Below are 23,532 nucleotides of genomic sequence, written 5' to 3'. Positions count from 1 at the left end.
GACCGGTAATTTTTGATTCAATGAACCTCAAATCATGCATTCATTCCATAACAAGATAGAATCTTCATAAAACTTTCCAGCTTCATTGAATAAAAAAAATCAATTTTTAATATTATAATATATTAAAATCTTTAAATCATTCCATTTATATAAATTTCCTTATTTAATATTCCTTAATAACTTCCTTATTTATGAAAAAAATAATAAAAATGACCAAAATACCCTTATTGATTAAATTTAATTAAAAAAGAATGAAATTTTYYTATTGGTCGATTTTGGTTTACACGGTTTTTTAGAATGACATGGTTTTCATTTGAACCATTAAATGTTGTATTTATGAAAACGATTTTTTTTGGGAAGAACATATTCAATGTGATGTTACTGTCACACCTACACCTTGGGCTTATAAAAGTTCCTATTCCAAATTATTTTATTTTTAATCACAAAATTACCCAAAGTTGTTACATTACAAAATCAATCCAATACTAACACCACCCTACCCTACCCTACCTCACCAATCCCATCTGTTTCTTGATTTCAGAGAAATCAGAATTGATCGAAGGGGTCGAAACCGTGGTGGGAGTCAATAATTTAGCGTTTTTGACCTTTGAGATGCTTGTAAGAACCGATAACGGTGTTACGTGACCGACCACTGTCACCTTCTTGGCCATGAAATCAATGTTGAAGGATGTTACTCCTGAGATCGAATCCAAGTTGTTAAATTACATAATTTAAAACCGAATATATATATATATATATATATATATATATATATAAATACCATTTTTAAGTGTATGAATATACCTTCCATTTTAGAGAGATGCTTCCTCATTTTCTTCTCACAGCCTTTGCAGTGCAGGGACACCCTTAACACAACCACCTGCAACCAATTTCATTTATTACCACCATCATTATTTTCTGAATACCATTTATTGAACAATCCACATATTTATCTCATTATTATCAACTATTTAATTATTTCTTATTTCTATTATAATCATACCAAAATTAATTCATACACTCTTTAATTACCATCTTTAGTTTATTTTCCAGTGTTAAAAAGACTGTTTTAGATTTTTAAATTAAATTAAATCTATTGTTTTAATTTTATTCCGAGATAAAAATTACTGTATTTCTTTATAAATGTAACATTTAATGTATTTATTAATTATAATCTAAAAATATTCTGATACAAAATACGATGTAGATCACGAATTCACAATCATATTTACTAATCATTATTAAAAAGGTATTAAATATATTTAAAAGCTTATACAAATATTTAAGTTTTTTAATTACAATAGAGAGGTGATTTTTCTGAATAATATTTAAAGATAAATGATAATATAGAACCTGGTGATCGGAAGGTTGTGAGGACAGAGTCGACGACGAAGACCGTGGCGGCGATTTGGGAGGAGAAGAAGATATATGGCCGTCGTCTTTCTTCTTGAAAGACTTGTCAGCATCGAAGTAATTGTATGGTTTCTCCGGCGGCGGGGGTGGTTGTGGTGAAGGAACTTGCTTCAAGAGAGGATCAACCTGATCGGACAAGGCTTTGTCAGTCAACAAGTATCTTGAAGAAGTCGCCGGACTGATAAAATCACCTGGTCTTGTACAACCCCATCCAAGCAGCACTCCTCCTTGCCTCCTTACGACGGTGTTGCTGCTGCTACTAGGGTTCTTGACATAGTTACTTGTAATAAACTCGTGGTCGTTATTTTCATCTGCAAATGCAATGGTTTTTCTCTTCTGATCGTTGTTCTTGGGATTCTTGGTTTTTTTGAACGTGTGGTGGTTGGGAGTGCTGGGTGGCTGATCAGGGAGTAGGGTTCTGGTGAGTCTTTTCTCGTCTTGGATGATGGGGTTGTGGCGGTCGATTGCTCGGCCACCACCACTGGAGGAGGAGGAGGAGGGTTGTTGATGAAGGTCAGAATCCATGATGATGGTGGCGTTGGATATGGAGGTAGCAGCCTGGGACGCACAGAATATATCAATAGCTTTCATGGTGAGTTGTAGTTTTACAACCAAGTGATGCTCCTTTTGAGCTAACCATAGAATCTCCTTCACAGTACACACTTCCACTCTACACCCTTTCTTTATTTTACTTAATATTTCCGAAGAGATCTGGACCCTTAATCGTCTTTAATCTTAAACCTACTTATTAATCGCACTTAATACGGAGATTGATCTGGTTTATTTCGGTGCATCTCATCCTAATATGTTATTTTCATTGTGTATATTTAATCAATACGTACATCTTGAGTAAGTTGGTGACATTTGGCCACCGAGATGTACTTGAAAACGTTATAAAGTTTGAAAATGGGAGTGTGTTTCCAAGAATGGCATGAATATTAATTAAATTGTTTTGAAATTAATTAGAGATTAGATAATATATATATATATATATAATGTATTAAATGAATGGGAACAAGAACATGGGTTCAGAGCAACAGTGAAGGGTCCAGCGGTGAGGTGCTACCATACAAAACATTGATTCAAAACCAGACAAAGTAACGGTTAAATTCCAATACAAATGTGGGACCAACTCATTTTTCTAATATGCCCTAAAACATAAGGATTTACAGATCCATAATGACCGCTCACCATATATATATATATATATATATATATATATATAATGCGTTTGATTTTTAAAAATACATCGATAGCAGAGCGTTCTGTCTTCTAAGATTCACTAATTATTTGATTGTTGACGGATCTCTTTGTATGTGTTTTTCGGAAAGAGGACTCAATGATTATTTGTTCGCCGGAACCGGAAGTACGAATGATGCAAGAAAAAAAATATAATTATAAAAACATGTAGACAAAGGGACATATATATTAAAGGGTGAGTTTCGATGATAATGAAAGTTATGGTAATAAGGGGATCTCCACCATTAGATCAATTCTAATTGAAGAGAACCACTAGATCAATCATCTTCTAAAGCACAACTCATAGGTTGTTTTGCGATTAAAAGTAATCAAAGCTCCAAATTCCTTCTTACAATTCTCATATTAACTTCTATTCTCACACGATCCTTCGTCTATATATTTAATGGGATAATTAAGGATAATGTGGATACGGAGGGGATAAATAAAAGATGCAACTCATACTTGAGGACCAAATCATTTTACTTTTTATGGTCGTATATATAAATTAATGTACTTGAGATACAACAATGTTATATGGATGAGGGACCCGTAACATTATGACCATGTCTTTAAGTTTTCACCATACAAGTGTCGTAGAAAATGTACGATAAGATAAAGTCAAACATTTAGACACGGTGAAACACATCTTCCAAGTTGAAGTCCATAGACCAATGAGGAATGCGTTTCTTTATATTTGTATGTGCTTTCATTTCAACATTTATTGATTTTTTTTTTATTAAACTAGATATTCAACCCGCTATGCGAGCCAACTAATCCCAGGGCTACTACTTGCTTTGCAGATAGCACGAAGTCACCGCATTTGAACCTCCGTGGCCACAAGGGGATTTTTATTCTTCCTTGGATTTGAACCTAAAATCTCCTGGTACTTTTGACATTTGGAGTCAAACTCAAATCAAGTACCACCCATGTGGTTTCATGATTGTGTACGTTATTGTAACAAAATCAGAATTATCAAGTTAGGAATCTTTTAACACTGTTCAAAAGTAAAAATTCCTAAAGAACGGCCAAGACAATATTTATATGTAGACATCTTTGATGTTAAGGTCTGGGGTATGAGATCCCATTGACGGGAATGCCAATTTTTAGATACATATATAAAAGAACGTTATTAATTGGTCTAAGAAAGTTGTATCTCGTTTTAAACTTTATTATTAATCCTCATAATTTATTGAATATGTATATATTATATGTGCTTGTAAATTGTAGAAGAATGGTGGGATAAGTCATAATAATTTGTATGTTACACGTGAGTCGATAGCATTTATAGGGATTAGGGAGGGAGGGAGTTTGTTGTGATGGTCCATTTTTAGTTCCAAGACTTGTTATTATTATGATGATAAGGAGTAGGTGAAGTAGTACCATCACATGATGGGTTTCTGAAAGTTGTACCATGTGCATCAACACTTGCACTACATCAAAAAGTACCAAAACCAACCTTCTATTTTCACTCAAGACCAAAAAATGCTTCTACAGTAGCTAGGGGTGACTAGGTAATTAAGTTAAACAAACCAAGGGTAAAAAGGTAAGTTTAACATTTTGGGTGTTATATGAATCTTGTGAGCCAAATGAAACATGGTTATCATCACAAGAACTCCAATCAAGCATACTGTTTTTTGTCAAAAAAGGAAGAATAAAGGCAAGAATAGAATTGTATTCCAAAGGAACAAATGCTTCAAACCCTTTCACCAATCAATCATATCTTTGAATCTGATGCCAACATCTTCTCTTCCAAAAGGCATTCTTGTAAAACAACACTCATCAACTTTAGTTGGGAACAAAAAGTTATTTGCCAAATAATTGCATTCATTTGGGGATTACTACTAAAATATCCAATCACAGTGTACTTTTTGTTGGTGACACGAATGAACGTACATATAGATACATGCTGTTGAATCTACACATACGATAATCTCACTTGTTGCCTTTGCCTTCATCTTCATTCAAGATGCGGTTTCTGAAATCAGATGCCATTCGTGGAAGACCCTCTCGGAGTGTTATCTTGGGCTCCCAGTTTAGCATACTTTTCGCCTTGCTAATATCTGGTTTCCTCTTCTGGGGATCATCAGCGGTGTTCTCTTTGAATTCTATTGTAGCACTTGGATCAATAGTTTCTTTCACCACCTAATTTGTATGTTTCAACAAATTATCAAAATAATACCAAAGATTTGTTTGAAAACAGAAAAAGGAAAACGGACGAGGAGAAAAACCTGAGCAAGCTCTAACATGGTAAACTCTCCCGGATTGCCCAAGTTGAAAGGTCCAATATGCTCACCTTCCATGAGCGCCATGAGTCCATCAACCTGAAATCAAGGCAATCTCGTAAACTATTCATCCTCATTTTACTAGAAAAGATGAAAGCTTATTCATCATCATTTGGAGGACTCATGTAGAAGATGGTAAAAGCCTATATCCATAACAAATAGCATACCAAGTCCGAGACATATTGGAAACTTCGTGTTTGTTTTCCATCACCATAAACTGTCATTGGTTGTTTGCGAATCGCCTGCAAAACATAGCTGTCTCACTAAGATATTGGTACTGTTGAGGACTCCGAACTAAACAAAACATGATCCTATACTTCATTCTTTTTATGAATTTATAAGAAACAAAGAGGGGGAAAGGTGCAGTTTTACCTGAGCAACAAAGTTGCTAACAACACGACCATCATCCAGACACATTCGAGGACCATATGTGTTAAATATACGTGCGATTCGGACCTGCAGTGTAAACCATAGTTGCCACATGTCAGGCTGCTACGATGAGGTGATAAGTTGCCTAGGCTTCATAAAGTGCCAAGTCATTTACAATGTACAAACCCATATCGATGATGTACTTAGCGATCTAGAGGAACACTTTGTAATTCAATGTTCTTGTGGTACAGAATCAGGAATGAAATGGGCTATCTCAAGGGAATGAAAAATATTGTTTGGGTACATATTATGGATTATGAAATGGAAAGCATAGTTCTGAATTCCACTGAACCATTCCTGATTCCATAGGGGAGGGGTCTTTTTCATTATAAATAAAATGTATTTTACACATAAGGATCAATCAAACTTGTAGCTAAGAGTGCCGAAAAAAGACATAATAAAACCAATAAGACAGAAGGTTACAATGGTCTTCTTAAAGAATTGTATGCATTTCATTCCGAAATAATTACACACATACAAACAAGGTGAATGATTCATTCCATCATAAGGCTTTATCTCATTCATCTGAATCAAATGCAACATAAATGATATCTTCCATTATTCGGGATCTAAGACAGAACAAAGCATAATATATGAAACGAAAACTTCAGTTATACTCAAAGGGAAGCAGAAGATGCAATTACCCATGTCTGGACGTTATTCTTGATGTGGGCCCTAGAGGTTCACTTCCTTATGCTTGCCTTTGAGTTTCATCTCTGTAATTTTTTCAAGATTTTTACTTTTTACTGTCTTTCAATTGATCTCAATTTGCAGCATTTCCTTTATTTCCAAGTAACAAATGATAGATTTTTCTGAAACAGCAGTGGGTCAGTGGCCTTTCTCATGGTATCAATACCTTAGCCTAATAGGATTCGCATTTGCCAGGTGCAATGACTGTTACCAGCAGAAGGTGGGTGTGACATGAAAGATGGGTGGCTGCTAGGGTCTGATGTAGTGGTTGGTTGTTCCACCTTCTAATGTGTATTTGAGTGAAAGAGGCAAATTAGGACATTAATAGCTACTTGTGCCATTCATTCATCTATGGAACTTTTGAAGGTACTTCAACCTGAACTAAAACAAAGTTTCTAGCAAGTATAGTGAGTCGTGGCAGATGGTAAGCACATTTGTATGTCTTTCATCTGCCTTGTATGTCTAAAGTTAGTCATATTTTTTAAATTGTTCACTCCCATTTCCTTTTGAAACAATTGGAGGTTTTTGGTATTTCCATACAATTGTGGATGACTTCTCTAAGGTCATATGGGTTTACCTTATTAATTCTCATGTCGAATTTTTTCAACACCAAGTCTATGCTAACAATCAATTTGGAAACAATTGAAACATTCCCTGCTAATGTTAGCATGATTCATCTTGTATGTGTACCCCTTAGCAAAATGGATGTTAAGAAGAAATAAACGGCATTTATGTTAAGCTTTTGCCATTAAGATGATACATAATATCATTCCACGCCATTTCTGGGAGATGCTCTTCCCGCTACTAACTATTATAACAAGTGTATGCCCACACAATTTTTAAGCTACAAATTACCAAGGTTCTAAATGGCGTAAGGCGTGGCATGGCAGCGAGGTCAAGCCTTAAGCCTTACAATTTTTAAGCTACACAATTTGTGTGTGTGTGTGTATGTGTGTGTGTGTGTGTTTACCTCAATGTCTTGAACAATAATGATCAAGTTATTAACAATTTAAATTCATATAAAACGATAAACAAAAGAAAATTGATAATTTGATATCAATTATACAGAGTTTACAAAAATAATATCAAATATACAAAGTAAGTCGCTCTTTGCAATTCTTGTTTGGAAATCAAACAACAAAATCAAAGAACAACAAATGAAAGTAATCGAACAATATTTTTCGTATGCTGAGAAGTAGTTTAGGGTTTTTTCTTTTCCCTGTTTTTGTTGATTAAGTATTTGGCTCGTATAAACTATAAAGTTACATTTACATTTACTCTTATTCAAGTTTAAAATTTGCAAATTTCCCCCAACGCCTTATAATGCCATAACGCGCGATGCATGGCGCGCCATAACGAGCTCCACGCCTTATATCCACACCAAGGGGGTTAACGTGGCGGCAAGGCTGCGCCTCAGCACCATGGCGTGTTTTTTAGAACATTGCAAATTCCTCGACATGCTATTTTGACTAATGAGGGTTAGAGAGGTTGTTTCCATGGTTACGTTATATATGTGAACCCAAAATATTTGATTGCTTAGTTTATGCATATACCTCTGTTCTAGCAACAGTACTAAACCCTTGGTGATCGTCTCATTTTGGAAAACCAAGAAGCAAGTTGTAATCTCACTTTCACATGACACATCTAGCCACGACGCACAACTTGTAAGCGATAAGTTGACTTCAATACGACAATTTGACGCAAGAGTTGCGCGATCTCACTCACAACTCATTTGATGGAAATGTATGCAATAACGAAGTAGTTGTTCGTATTCCCAAGATCTAAACCTTCACAGGTGAACTAAGTACACTGAGGTAGATTGCCACTTCGTTCAGGAAAGGGTAGTCAACGCTTCTAAATATATGTTCCAACCTACGGAGGGGGTTATAAGAGTCGTATAGTTTGATATTTTCTCAAAATGCAAGCAGGACTGAATGATATCAGCAAATCTCTATAATCCTTAGGTTATGAAGCCTCTTTGACAGCATCAATGTATCATTTTGTTGACCAATCAAAACAAATAATTTATCAATATGTTTGTCCATCCACTTATGGTTATCCTTGTTAGTTAACGTCTCTTGAATCTATTTTTTATGAGATTGATTCCCACAATAACAAAAATAACTTGAGCAACTTATACCTTAACTTCATTTGCAGCAACAACTTTCATTTCAACTCTAAATCAATATATTTCATAAATCTCGTGTAGTTGTTTGGTGATTGTAGCAATGCAGGATATGAACTATATGCATATTGATTTATAGGAAATTGTCAAAATAGAAGTCTAAGTTTCTGTTTTTATTCTGGCTCATACACGGTTTCTTTGATAGGCAAAGTTTGGTGTTCTCTTTTAACAAAACTAAATGATACACAATAATGAAAATCACAAGATCTAAAAGAACAGCGAATAGTATGTAATGGATCACCTCAACACCATCACCTCGATGATAATCCATAGTCAAGGTTTCAGCTGTCCTTTTTCCTTCATCGTAGCAGCTTCGAACACCTACATAACATTAGAAACTGAATGTGACCAAAATCACTACAGCAAACAGAAACACAAAAAGAAAACAACATACAAAACAATGTACAAATCAGACAAATATCAAGTAATGATCCACCTATCGGATTCACATGCCCCCAATATGTCTCCTTCTGAGGATGCTCAAGTGGGTCTCCATAAACCTCACTGGTGCTTGTAAGCAAAAACCTTGCCCCAATTCTCTTGGCAAGTCCCAACATGTTTAGGGTGCCCATAACATTTGTCTTGTAATTACACCAGTTAAGAAATTCCAAACTCATAACTTTCAAATACCCAACTCTAAACAAAAACAACATCAAACTGCAACAAATAGCCAATGCCCCTTATATAAACCAACTTAATAATACATGAAAATTTAACTGACTCTTCACTTAAATTTACACTTCAAAGTTCAAAATTCAAATAGTGGTTCCAAGTATAAAAAAATTCAAACTTGAAATTCATATGAATTCTTCAATTTTCACAACAGAATGGATAAGCTCACGAAACATGATAATGCAAATTCACCCAACTTGTAGCCTACCATATGGTTGAATGCTGCATATAGAAAAAAACACGTTGGTCATAGGTTTGTAATAAGAAAATTCATATCAATTTTGAATTTGAAAAGCACTTGGTTTTACATCCAAAGTCAAAGCAAGCAACTTTGTCTAATACCATATTCAACAAGCTGCCCAATTTCACAAACATCAAGAGAACAACAAAATAAGTGAATCTAGCATTAATCTATAAATGCATCACGATAAGCAAAAGATACTACTGTCATGCATTCAAATGTGCAATCTACAAGAAGCATACCTACTCCTAAGTTAATGGAGATACATACACATAATGTACCAACAATATTTTGATTTCAAGAATGAGTAGCAATAACAATAACAGCAGAAAGAAAGGAAGACCTAAAAAAGGATATGATGGTCTTGACAGGATTGAACTTGTAATGAACTGGGGAGGCAGGACAAGCTAAATGATAGATTTGATCAACCTCCAGTAAGATAGGCTCAACAACATCATGCCTAATCAACTCAAATCTAGGGTTCCCAAAATGATGTGCAACATTTTCTTTTCTACCAGTAAAGAAATTATCAATCACAATCACATCATCCCCTCTTGCAATCAACTTATCAACTAAATGACTACCCACAAACCCGGATCCGCCGGTCACCACCACCCGCCTCTTCTTCCGGCCAATAGCCACCGGAACCCGTCCTGTGGCCTGATTAATAGGGCGGTAGTAGTGGGAGGTGGTGTCTGGGTGAGAGAATGCAATTGATCTGGTGAGTGAGGTGGTTTGATTTTCATCACTAGCATCAGTTATGGTGAAGGAAGAAATGGATGGTTTAAGAATGAAGAAGGCGGAACCGATCAAGATTCCGACAAGGATGAAGAGAAGACGTTGTTCTTTGAGGATGTAATTGATGGATCTTGGAAGATATCGGGAGGATGATTGATGTTTGGGGAATTTTGGTGAGTAAGGTGGGGTTTGACTAGTGGGCATCTCTTCATCTCTTCTTTGATTAGCGGTTGATTGTTTATGCAACTGCTTCATGTTGTTCATGATTGTTGGATCTGTGATTTTAGGTTTTCTGGAATTGGGTTATGAGTAACTAAAGAACATGAGAAGGATGGCGAGATGGGTGGGAGAGAGAGAGAGAGAGAGATGGTAAAAATAATTTGTATTTTTTCAGGAGTTGCAGTGAAGAAGAAAGAGACTTGAAGCCATGGACGGCGATGGCGTCCAAATTGTTAAAAATAACAGTTGCACACTGGAAAAATAAATATACAACTTCCTGTCTAGTCAACCGCCAAAATACATGCATTCTTATTTTTTTTTTGTTTCTATATTTATAAATAAATACTAAGTTATTATTTTAATTATATTTTAAATTTTTTATATTTAAAATAAAATATTTATTATGTATTTAATTATGTTTATCTACTGTTAGTTACACAAATTCAAACACAAAGTTTTAATAAGTTATATTTATGTACAATTTACTTGTAATCATAAATTTTAAATAATATACATCAACAAAAAGTATTTTATGTATAAAATATGATTTTTAAAAGTTTATGTCAAATACTTTATAATATAGTATAAGATATGGGTTTCAAAAATTACATTCACATCCTTGAAATCAAATAAATGTTACAATTACAAATGGTTAGTTGGGCTGGTTTAGGAATAAAACAAATATTGGGCTATTGAAGTACCTCAAGAATTGATGAGGCCCATAAGTAGCTAGCCGGCTAGTGGGTACTAATAGTGGGCTTGGGCCAGTTGGTTTCGTCCGGGGAAAGAACAAATTACAATTTTACCCTTTGAAAATCAATCGACATTGAAGTGTCCTCGTGCTATTTAAAAGTCCAATTATCAACTTGTGGGCTATCAATAAAAAGCTTACAAATCCCATTTTCTGTCAACAAAACTCGTAATAACCAAACATTGTTGTATTATGAAGTGAACCTATAAAAGTCAATTGTAACAAGTACACTTGCACCTACTCCTTTTATATCTCGTTTGACTGACTTAACGCTTTCAATCAACCCGATCTTTTAAACAGTCTGGTAAGTTCATTGTTTAGGTTTACTGCTTTAACGTTTCCACTTTCCACACCATATATTTTAAGAGTATATATATCTAAACTTTATTTTCGAATAACAATTTCAACCAATTAAAACTTACAAATTTATAATGAAAAAACTACAGAATAATGATTAATTAATGTTAAATAATAAACTATAGTCGATAAATGTACGAACGAGCAGCGGTTGCTTTCATTCTATTTTCTAACATTTTGAAAGAAAAACGTATCGCCAAATTTCTATTTTGAATAATGTTACAAAGGCATATAATTCAAACACCGGTCATTTTCGAATATCACAATTTCACAAATACAACATCAATATAGGTCGTTTCAAATACAACTCATTGAAATCGTACAAATTATACAAGACATAATTAACGCTTATATTACAAGACAATTAAAATATTTATAAAAAATTATGAACATTCATGAAAACCTACTTATCAAGCATTTTTGTTTTATAATTTACGTAATCTACAATACTGCTTTCTTATCATTATTTGACTTTTAAAAAAATCAATCATATTTAATAAAAGAAAATCATATATTACAAGCAGGTACAAAAATTAGGCTCCATTGACGACTTTATAGTTTTCCTGGCGTAAATTCTAGAAGTTGTCAAAGTCAAACGTAGAAACTTTGTAGCTTTTTCTTGCTAAAAATGTGTTTATTTATTTAAATAATAAATAGTTTCCGTACTTGTGTAGTTATTATATAAAAAATTATTTAATAAAAAATCACTGCCACCTTTTTCGTAGAAGTGTGGGTTTTTTTATAAAAAAATAATGCAATTTTTCATTACAAACAAAATCCAAAATTTATATTTAAGTAAAATAAAAATTATGTGAAAACCTAATAATAAGTTTTTGTTTTTGGAAAAGTTTATATTTAAAAATTAAAATGTGATTTATTTTAGTTTTAAACCTTTTTCTCAGAGCTCGACAGTTGTCATATATTTTAAAAAATTAAATTCATTTTAAATTTTAGCTACTAAAATAATTAGTTTTCAGACTTTCTACTACACATATTCTCTTTTGGAAAAAAAACGTTTTCTTTTAAAAAAAACAAGCTTTTGTAATAATTCATTGTCAAGAAAATGTAATCATTTTCAAAAAACACGTTCATATGGAAATAATTCATTTCAAAAATATGTTATATACAACGATTGTGTTTAGAAATATTTTAAAAAATGTTATTTTTATTATATGCTTACACACAATAATAACACTTAATATTAATAACCTTAAAGTAAATCATATTAAATATTAAAGATTTGTATCATTTTTAATAAAAGATTTTGTAAAGTTAATTAGATTTTTATTTTAAAATATTAAATAAATTATGTGATTGGATCAATATTTATAACCAAAATAAAAAAAAATCAAATATATAATTATTACTTTGCTGAGTTATTCCTATTTTCAGGTGAATTCATGTCGACTTATTTGAAATCAATTGCATGCATGCACGCTTCTCCCGTAATCGCATACATCATGAGGCAATACATGCATCAGCAATGAGCAACCCACCTCAAAACATATATTATATTTAATAAAACATATACAAGTAATTTATTTAAAAAATATAAATATTATTGGTGATTTGTATCACCAATATCGTGTAATGAGATTATTTGTTTACCAATGTAATCTTGATAAAAATTGAACAAGTAAGGATGGTGCGGAATAAACAATGTAATATTGATAAAAATTGAACAAGTAATTAAGGATGATGCGGAATGTATATTTGTTTAAGTTTATTTCGATTTAAAGTATACCGTTATTTAGGGGCGAAACTCCTAAACGATGGTTTGGTGGTTCTGAAATAAACTCAAACAAGTGTGCATTTCGCACCACCATTACTTGTTCAATATTTTATTAAGATTACATTGGTATTTTTTGTTGCTTACTAAGAGGGTGTTTAGGATTGCTTATAAAAACAACTTATTAACTTATTCCGTTGTGACACCGATAATAAACATTTTTGAGTGTTTGGATAAACAACTTATACCGGTGTCAAACCGATGAAGTTTTTGAAAAAATTACACTCTCCTAACTTATAATAAGTTGATAAATGCTTTTATAAAAGAATATAATTTGTTTTAAATAAGTAATCCGAAACCCCCTAAAACTAAGTATATAGATGGTATTAATTCAATTAAATAGTTATATGTCCCCTCAGCTTCAAACAACGACCCAAGGCATCAAGCTAGAAATATCTTTAATTAATATTTTAATTGGACTTCTTTTGTTTGTAATTATTTAGGAATAAATATTGTTTGTTATTATAATTATGGCTAAATATTTAAGTGATTGTTTGTGAGTTTATATACTTTGAAGGATTCATTAGATTTTAGTTACTGAAACAATTTGTTAATTGTTATTTTTGATTGATAATTGATACGTAGATCAAGATTGAATCATAAAACCGAATGAGAAACTCATAAACGTAGCTTTTACGCTTTATGGTTTAACTTCTTCATTAAACTGAATGTTCATAGACTTTAAATGCAACATAAAATGGAAGGGAGTTTTTAAACGACTCGTTGGTTTTGTTTGTCGAGAAATAAGTTGCTGAAAATTTTTAGTTTGAAGAAAATGGTGCAGGATTTCAAAACCACAAAAAATCGATAACTTCACTTTGATGAACAGTGTTTGAAAAATTCATTAAATTTTCGTCTTGTTTTAAAGTTTGAATATGTTAGACTTTGGATGATGTATCTTTTGTGTTTTTGAAAATACGCATCGATTACATCGAAGCAAATTAAACTTGTTTATGTGATCCATTTGTAAAAAGAGATTAGGTTCAGCACCTGGAGTTAGAAGGCTTATGTTCCGCCCTTGCAAATAACTAACAACGGATAAGATCAAACGGTAACTACACTAAGATTTTAAAAGCAACTTGTCTTCAAAGGATGAAATTCTCTAAATCCGGAGATTTCTCCAAAAATGATTACTTGTTAGAGATAATTGGTTTGTTTTATTCATTCTACCAATGAGATTGAGATTGCTTGAATTTAAATGTTTAAAAGAAAAATAATATTTTATGAGTTTTGTTAAATATTTTATTCATATATAAGTAAATTATGGCTTTCGTCCTTGTGGTTTGTCAAAAATTACTATTTTCGTCCCTATGGTTTAAAAATTATAGTTTTAGTCACTGTGGTTTGTAATTAGTTGCGGTTCTCCGTGCAACTATCTCCGTTAAAAAAAACTGTCACTAAGATGGACATTTTTGTCTTTTTACTTTTTCTTTCATTTTCTATAAAAAAAAACTATTTTACTTTCTTCCCCTAAAGACGACGACTGTAACTTCTCCATCTCCGACCTAACCTTCCTTCCCCGGTAAAGTTATCGTACCACAACCAGCCTTCTCCAGTGAGCCTACCATGCAACAACCTTTATCTTTTGGGTGAAGACAAAGCCCATTTACACCACATCGAAAACCTAATGCTAGTTTGATGAAGACATTTACCCCCCCCCACCCCCCCACAACCCAAAACCCATTTGCAATTCAATGATATATGCGTAGAAGATCTACTAGTATAGTTTGAACTAACCAAATTCTGAATTTCGATCTCTCTAAAAAAAACTGCTTTGAGTAGGACCTATCATTAGATGAACCCATTCTTGAAGATGAAACTTTCTTGAGCTGGGGAAATGCATCTAAATTCAAATGGTTTTATATCCAGTAACATGTGTCATCTCCTCAGATTGCTCGAGAAATGGTGATAAGGTATTCCTACAAGTCATTTCGTTGAGTTGCCCAACATTTTTTTTTTCGTTATGTTCATCTTGAAGTAAACTAGAATTTGTTTATATAAACAAGTAAAAGTGCCTTCGTGCTTTATGGATATGGTGTTAGAGAACATTGATCTTCCATATGCAGGAGATGGATATTGAAATCAAGGACGCATGGGAAGGAAGGGGTTGTTTGCGGTTGTTGCTGGAGACGGTGAACATTAACCCCGACGTGTTCTTGGGAAGAAGAAGTGGGCATGGGGAATTTATTTTAGTAAGAGTAAGTAAAAAAAATAAGAAGTCCAAAATGTCCCTAGATTAACGATATAAAGTTAACAGAGTTAATCTCAAGGATGAAAATTGAAATAAATAGCAAACCACAGGGACGAAAACCATAATTTTGAAAGTATAGAAACAAAAATATAAATTTTTAACAAACCACATGAACGAAAAACATAATTTACTCATATAATTAATTTGTAATATCCAAAATAGAGAATTTGTTGGAGATGATTTTTTTTTTTTTTTTGATATTTTGACATTTAATTGTTAGAGATGCTTTGACCGCAACCTGATGTGAAAATTCCAAAGACTTCACACTTTCTAAATAAAATTTAGAAAGCAACACCGTATGTAATAAAGGACTTGGTGCACACCAGGACCACATCTCAAACCCTGATAGGGTGCCAACTCGTGTGACCATTCTTTATGATGATCTTTGGTTTACGATAGCTAATACGAGCTTGCATTCCACATTTTCCAACTCATATTATAGCTTAACCAATGAAACCTTATCAATCTCAAATAAATTATAACTATGCGAACATGTTTGATAATACTAAAATCAACAACTGAGTTAAGAACCCTTATAAATATTTTGTGGCGTTCGTTAATTAATACAAATACATTTAAATGAATAAAATTTTCTTTTTGAGTGATAACCCAAAATAAAAGATGTTTCATCGACAAACCTAAACGAAATAAATTAACCTTAATCAAATATTTTTTTTAAAAAAATTATAAGATGGCGTTTATAATAAAACAAACTCATGTATATATTTAGTAACGAAAATCTATCACGAAGGCCTCCTTTTACTATTTTCGAAACATAAATTAATAAAAAATAAATATGTATCAGAATATATAATTACTTGTTTATCAAGTTTAATTTTCAAAAACTCCAATTTAAATTCGCCAAATATATAAGTAGATATATTTTTAATTAAATTATATATGAAAATAACATAATTAGTCAACATTTGAATTATGGTAGTTAAAATAATTGACTTGTAAAGAGGTGACACATATAGACTAAATAATGATCATATTATATATCGTCACCGTGTGCCTTCCAACTGTGTTTATTTATTCATAATTAATTTATTTAATGTTTTAATTAATCCTTATCAAACTATATTTTACATACTTACTTATTATTAATAATAACATATTCGATTACCTGACAAAATCAAACTTTATTTTTTCTTTCTAAAATAACAAAAATAATGTTGGTCTTGATTTCCATTATAGGTTTTCAATTCGAATTTCATAAAGTTAATGAAGATTTTTCTATACTGCTATAAAAATGGATATTAAACGCAGTAGATAGTCGGGTGTGTATATTTGTATCATTTGATGTTTATTTATTTCATTTATACTTCTTATTGAAAGTTTTAATGTTTTATTGTATTTGTAGTTAATTTAACAACTTACGGTCCCAAATTCAAAAAATGCTCACTCGAGATGAGATCCTACAGAAGGAGGTTGATAAACTTTTCCGCCGAGAAGAGATCCAAAATAGAGAAGATGAGATCCAGAAGAAAGAGCATGCGGACATGATGGATGTGATGAAGAGGTTTACATAATCTCAACAGTTTCCGCCGATCCGCCGCAATAGATTTGATATAATGTATTTATGAACTAGTATTATCAATCAAAAATTTATATATGTATGTTATTTCGTCCGGATAATCATATTAGGTATTTATGATAGATTAGTGTATCGTATATTTGTATTTAATTTACAGGATCTTTATATTTTAGATTTTAGATTAGGAGGTTTTTTGGTATTTTCCCTATACCAGCTACATTTTCGACGGATTTCTGGCGGATCGAGAATCCGTCGGTAAATAATTAGATTTAAGCTTTATTTAAAAAATATGGTGGATTGTCCAACGGAAAATCCGTCGGTAAATATTTTTTGTTCATTAAAAATAAAAAGCATTTCATATTTTAAATAAGAAAAACAGTTTTTAAATATAATTACCGACGGAAGTTTCGTCGAAAAATTTTATTTTTATTTTTGAAATAAAAACTGGTTATTGTTCTAAATGAAGAGGGAAAAAGTTTACCAATGAAAAATCCGTCGGTAACGCTAACCACATTTTATATACCTTCTAATTAACCCGGAAAAGAGATAACATATTATAAAACTGTTCGAAGGATTTATGGCTGGTTTTTTTGCCAGAAAATACAAATTCATCAGAAATTCCGTCGGAAATTGTATTAAGCGACGAGGTTTTTTCCGACGGCAATATCCGTCGGAAAGTTGTTTTTCCGACGGATTTTACTGTCGAAAAAACCACATTTTTTAGTAGTGCTAAGTGTTCTCTAAAATCCTTGATATTAATTTAGGTACATACTAATTGATCCGTATAAGGGGGAAAAAACAAATGTGAATATATGTGGTTGACCATTTTATTGATAATCTGAATTATTAAAAATAATTTGGAAAATGGAAAATAAGTTCACACACATACATAAATAACAAGGAAGGAAAAGAGTGAAAGTAAAGGAAAGGCAGCGGTCCAGTCGTCCTTCTAGTATGCTTTATTATTATTATTATTATGCTTTATTATTATTATTATTATTATTATTATTATTATTATTATTATTATTATTATTATTATTATTATGTTTTATAATTATATTATCAAATTAAAAATTATCTTGAACTGACATAATTAATAAATATTCATAATTTATAATAAATAAACGGGGCTGTTTACCGAATGCTTACTCAGGTAAGCACTTACCAAATTACGTTACCTTACCGGATGAATATGGTAAGGACCAAGAGTCTTACCCGGTAAGAGCGAAACAAAGTCCGGAAGTCTTACCCGGTAAGTGAGAGTCACAGCTCTTACCACGGTTAGTGCTTACCGGGTAAATTGTTGCATACGATGTTGTTTCTGTAGACTAAAATCTTACCCGGTAAATAAGCGGTAGTGTTGAATTTCACGGGTAAGTGATTAGGTAAACGACCCCTTACTCTTTCCACAATTTCACCACCTGCTCTAAAACCTCTTGTCTATTAATTACAGCCAATATTAGATATTTTTTATAAATACAAAACTACATTCTAATCGATTAAGTGGATAGAATTATTTATTTAAAATATGATAATAACTACATTTAATTATAAATTGACTTGATAAATCTCATCAACATAATTAGTGTGTGTATGACTATATATATTGAGAGACGTGAACGAATTACATAAATGATTGAATGTAGACCGCACATATAATAAATGATTGAAGTTTGATTATTAAAAATGATGGACTGGAAAGTTTTGAGAAGTTACAAAACCATTTACAAGAAAACATTTATAAAAGTATAACGTTCATACATACAAATTGTCATAGTCTAAGCCTAAATTATGTCATTGAATAATAAAGCATTTGAATCATACACTAATGAACAAGGAAAGGTTACTTGTGAATTTATTTAGGAAACACCTAGAAGCCACTTACCTGATAAATGCTTATTTGTAAAATTCGACTCTACCACTTGTCTTATCGGGTAAAAATTTTAGTTTATAAAAAAAGGTATTGTATGCAACAATTTTATTCAGTAAATGTTAACAGAGTAGGAGTTGTTACCCTCACTTACCAGGTAAAATCCTCGATTCTTATCATTATTCTTACTGAGTAAGAGTCTTAGTTTTTGACATTTTATCTAATAAGGTAATGTGACTTAGTAAACGCTTTATAAATAAACGATGATGCCCTCTTTACTGTTATATATAAATAAGTTATTCGTACAACTATAACGTGTTGTTTAAATTCATAAAAACAAGAAAATCGTAATATTATTTCTGTAAAAAAGAAGAAGAAATTTGGTGGTCATTTGAGAGAAGACTCCGGTCTCCAGTGATTGAGAATTTGGTAATTGATGAGTTGTCCACGCCAGCAACCTCTACGTTTGCAACATTTGATACCGTGTCTGCTAGTGGCACAACACGTCACCTTTTGATGCATTAAAATGACTTCCGTGTATCACAAGTTATGTATAGTTATAAATCATGAAATTTTATATAAAAATATCAGATAAAAGATTGAATTTCCACCAGTAATTAAAAAAGGTACTTGAATTATATATTTCAAAAAGTAATGAAATAAATGATTATCTCATTAAATCAATTGTATGAATATAAAATACGTAATAATAAAAAAATACTAACATATATTATAAAACTGTAACAAAGTTTTCTAGATTCATAAAAAATAAGAAGATCGTTTTCTGTTGATTGGGAAAAAAAAGAGAGAGGAAAGTGTGAGGAAAAGAAGGATGGAATGGAAACCATTGGTGAATGTTGTCCATGTCAGCAACTTTTATATCTGCCAACTTTGACACCGCGTCGGCAAAGGGCACGACACGTCACCTCTGATGCATTACAACTAGATATCATAATTTACTACTTCTGCTTATCACTTGAGATATCACCAAATGTTCGTTAGGATTTTAGTTTTAAAACTTAATAAAATTATAAATCGATATATATATATATATATATATATATATATATGCAATTGCGAATTATGAATTTTTACAAAAATATCTGTTAAAATCCATACATTATACTGCCTTATTTTATAATTAAAAAAACAAGTTTTTTTTTTTTTTTTTTCAGTATATAAAATATGTTGAGGTCAAAAAATCATATGTTAATTTAGAAAGAAAAGTGATAAATATATTTGATTTAAAATAAATGTGAAGCGTTAAATTAGAACATGTTTGAAAAAGCTGGAACTCGAACATTCTACATTCCCACACAAGAAAACAAAAAGTCAAGTCAATACCAATAACACAAAAATTGCGGCTTCACCTTGTGGAGGTTCTTTGTAAACTACCCACTACCTATTATACAATAAATACCTTTTTCCCAACCAATTTATATTTAACTTTTCGGTTTTTATATTTCATGTATCAAAAATAGTTTTTAAGCAAGTGTTTATTGGATTATTTATTTTATTAAATAATATGATAAGAGTCTGAAATCTTATATGTTAAAAAGAATAATAAGGATGAAGGGTTTTATCTGGTTAATAAAGGTGACGACTTTTATCGGATAAGTTGTTGTGTACCTATCATTTTAAATTTTTTAGTGCACTACAATCTTATAAGATAAAGTAAGAAGTAACATCGGATGCTAATTCATTAATTTGCATGTCCTATTTTTATCTTGTAAAGTAGTCATTTTGTTTTAATATAAAAATCACATAGTAAGTAAATAATTATTACATCTTTTTTTTATAATTTTTTTTATTAAATTTTAATTGTTTATGTATTAATGAAGTTATGAGTAAACACTTATATTTTGAAAGATAAAAAAATAAAAATCAAGTATTTTAAAACACATCATTTTTACAAATTAAGAATATTAAAAATTAGTTGAAAAAGAAAATTAAAAAAATGAATGACTTTGTCTTCCACTAAATGATGGAACAATAAAGAGGAGATGTTGATTGTTTTTTGTTGTCTATAAATACCCATCCCGGCACACATACCCCGCAATCCTTACCAGTTCCACACATTGAAAGACTGCATTTCTTCAGACGCCATCCTTTCAATCTCAATCTCACTCTCACATTTCTTTCTTCTTCTTCGTCAAATCAATTCATTAATTGATCATGAAGAAATTTGGTTTCTCTCCCAAACGATCTTCATCTTCTTTCATCGCTCACTATCCTTCCCCTTCACGTTTCATCTTACCAGCACCCTCCAGGAGTTTGTCCGATTCCGTCATGGTCCAGACGCTGGAGGTTGTGGAGCCACTCATCGTCAAATGGGATCCAGAGACCTCCACTTATGCCAAAGTCACCTCGCTCTTCTACGATAATCGCCAAGAGGCTTTCGAATTCATCAACCTTGTCAACAAACTCCATAAGGCCATGCATTCATTGGCCGCCGACAACTCCAACTCTGAGTTGCTCATCAGAGCGCAGCATCTCATGCAGATCGCCATGAAGCGGTTGGAGAAAGAGTTTTATCAGATTTTGTCCTTGAATCGAGCGCACTTGGATCCTGAATCCGTTTCCACTCGATCTTCCAGGACTTCCACGCGATCCAGTTTATCTGATTTTGCTGATGAATCTGATGACGATATACGAGTTGCTGGGGAATTGATCGGTGAGGTTGAAGATGCTGCGGAAGGTGTTATGAAGGATCTGAAAGCGATCGCAGAGTGCATGATTTCATCTGGCTATGGTAAGGAGTGCGTCAAAATTTACAAAGTCATACGAAAATCCATAGTTGATGAAGGTATATACAAGCTTGGTGTCGAGAAGCTGAAATCAGCTCATGTTCATAAAATGGATGCGGAGGTTTTGGATCTCAAGATCAAAGCCTGGTTGAATGCTGTCAAGGTTGCTGTGAAAACATTATTCAATGGAGAGAGAATTCTATGCGATCACGTTTTCGCGTCGTCTGATTCCATCCGTGAAGCATGTTATACCGAAATTACAAAAGAGGGAGCATCCATTCTGTTTGGATTTCCAGAAAATGTGGCCAAAAACAGCAAGAAATCGTCTGAAAGGATCTTCCGGACGCTGGATATGTACACCGCAATAGCAGATCGGTGGCCACACATCGTCTCAATTTTCTCCTTTCCATCAACATCTTCCATCGTGAATCAAGCGGTCAATTCATTGATAAAACTTGGTGAATCGGTAAGGTCAGACCTAACCGACTTCGAAACGATGCTAAACAAAGAATCGTTGAAAACTGCCGTAGCCGGTGCCGGAGTTCACAAACTTACAGTCGACACCATGGGCTACCTCTCTCTCCTTACAGATTACGGCGTTTTAGCTGATATCTTACTCGACAGTCCACCATCGGAGAAATCCTTAATGCCAGAAACATTCTTCGACAAATCATTCTCCGAGGATTCTCCATCGCCGGCAGTATCCGTCTGGTTAGCCTGGTTCATCTTCGTCCTTGTTTGCAAACTCGACGGCAAATCAAAGCACTACAAAGACGTCTCTCACGCGTATTTATTCCTCGCCAACAACCTGCAACACATACTCTCCAAAGTCCGATCATCTAATCTCCGGTATCTCCTCGGCGACGACTGGATCATCAAACGCGAATCCGAAGTCAAAAAGTTTGCCGCCAATTACGAACGGTTAACATGGAGCCACGTCATAGATACCATTCCAAAAAACGCGGCGTCGATGACGCGGGAGGAAGCGAGAGACAGTTTCAAGAGAATCAACATGATATTCGATGATACTCACCGAAAGCAGTTGGCCGTCGTCGTACCAGACGGCAAGCTCCGAGACGAAATCAAAGTGTCGGTGGCGAGAAAGTTGTTGCCGGCGTACAGAGAATTCTACAATGCGCAAAGAGTCGAGATGACAAAAGATAAAAAGTTCGCCGGAGCTGTGAAATACGCGCCGGAGGATATGGGAAACGCGCTCTCCGATCTGTTCTTCGGGTCGGGCAGCACGTCGACGTCGGTGTCATCGTCAGTGTCATCTTCACGAAAGTCGCATTCGGGGTGAACGACGTCGTTAAATTTGGAATGCGTTTTTGCACCACCCCGGTAATTTAGGAGGGTTATATGTGTAAATACAATATTACCCCTGCAGTGGGCATGTCAATTACGAGTGAATCCAAACCCTTAAAGAAAATGTGTTCTTATATCTTTTTTGGTTTTTTCATTTCTTGTATTTGATAAATTCCTTAAAAGCGTTTCTTACAATAAAACACAATATCTGATTAAAGTTATATATAAGAATTATATCGCATTACTTTTAATTTTCAGACAAGGCAAGCCGAGAATTGGTGTTAAGAATCTCGAGTCGTTAAGTTAAACAAACTCAATTTTGTATTATAGAGTTAGAAAATTACTAAGCACAAACACTTTGTTAAATGCATGAATTGCACGCAAAAAATTGACTATTTCAATGTAACAAACAAAATTGACAATGAACTCTCGATTCATTAAAGAAAATAACGAACTTGGAATTAAAAAAAATTCTATCATTGCACTCGTAATTGTTGATGTATAAGAGACATGTGTAAAGTATGACTTTTGTGACGAAGCATTAATTTGTGTGATCTACTACCATCATTTTCTCTCTATATCTTTAGACCATACAGACTCCTATACATTATTTGATGATCACAAATCCAATGTCGAGGACCATCTCCCAATACAAACAAGCGGGTTTGTATCTTGAATTTCTTTTATATCAAGATTACAATTGACAATTACAGATATCAACACAAATAGACACAATGGGATTGATCTCGTTGAGTTATAAGACAAAATTCAAGTTTACCTTATCCTATGTTTCCAATGCTTAACTTGTTGATGAGAC

General features: G+C 32.9%; 3 protein-coding genes across 3 annotated transcripts; 1 reads left to right on the top strand and 2 right to left on the bottom strand.

Moving 5' to 3' along the window:
- Positions 1–479: 479 nt before the first annotated feature.
- Positions 480–2,067, bottom strand: LOC112525930 (protein SODIUM POTASSIUM ROOT DEFECTIVE 1-like). Its single transcript, XM_025136260.1, has 3 exons — positions 1,354–2,067; positions 805–880; positions 480–697 (listed from the first exon to the last, which is right to left on the bottom strand). Exons 1-3 carry the CDS (start codon positions 2,002–2,004, stop codon positions 507–509), a joined length of 918 nt encoding a protein of 305 aa, XP_024992028.1. The 5' UTR covers positions 2,005–2,067; the 3' UTR covers positions 480–506.
- Positions 2,068–4,306: 2,239 nt separating this feature from the next.
- LOC112512217 (UDP-glucuronic acid decarboxylase 1) lies at positions 4,307–10,237 on the bottom strand. Its single transcript, XM_025118087.1, has 7 exons — positions 9,509–10,237; positions 8,675–8,822; positions 8,480–8,559; positions 5,307–5,390; positions 5,102–5,176; positions 4,881–4,973; positions 4,307–4,794 (listed from the first exon to the last, which is right to left on the bottom strand). The coding sequence occupies exons 1-7, from the start codon at positions 10,151–10,153 to the stop codon at positions 4,585–4,587; spliced, it is 1,335 nt and encodes a 444-aa protein (XP_024973855.1). The 5' UTR covers positions 10,154–10,237; the 3' UTR covers positions 4,307–4,584.
- Positions 10,238–20,838: 10,601 nt separating this feature from the next.
- On the top strand, positions 20,839–22,830 carry LOC112525924 (exocyst complex component EXO70H1-like). Its single transcript, XM_025136246.1, has one exon. The coding sequence runs from the start codon at positions 20,839–20,841 to the stop codon at positions 22,708–22,710; it is 1,872 nt and encodes a 623-aa protein (XP_024992014.1). The 3' UTR covers positions 22,711–22,830.
- The last annotated feature ends 702 nt before the right edge of the window (positions 22,831–23,532 follow it).

The sequence above is a fragment of the Cynara cardunculus genome (assembly GCF_001531365.2).
Source record: "Cynara cardunculus var. scolymus isolate 2C chromosome LG 1, CcrdV1, whole genome shotgun sequence".
Classification (NCBI taxonomy): Eukaryota; Viridiplantae; Streptophyta; class Magnoliopsida; order Asterales; family Asteraceae; genus Cynara; species Cynara cardunculus.
This window is presented reverse-complemented; position numbering and strand designations above follow the sequence as displayed.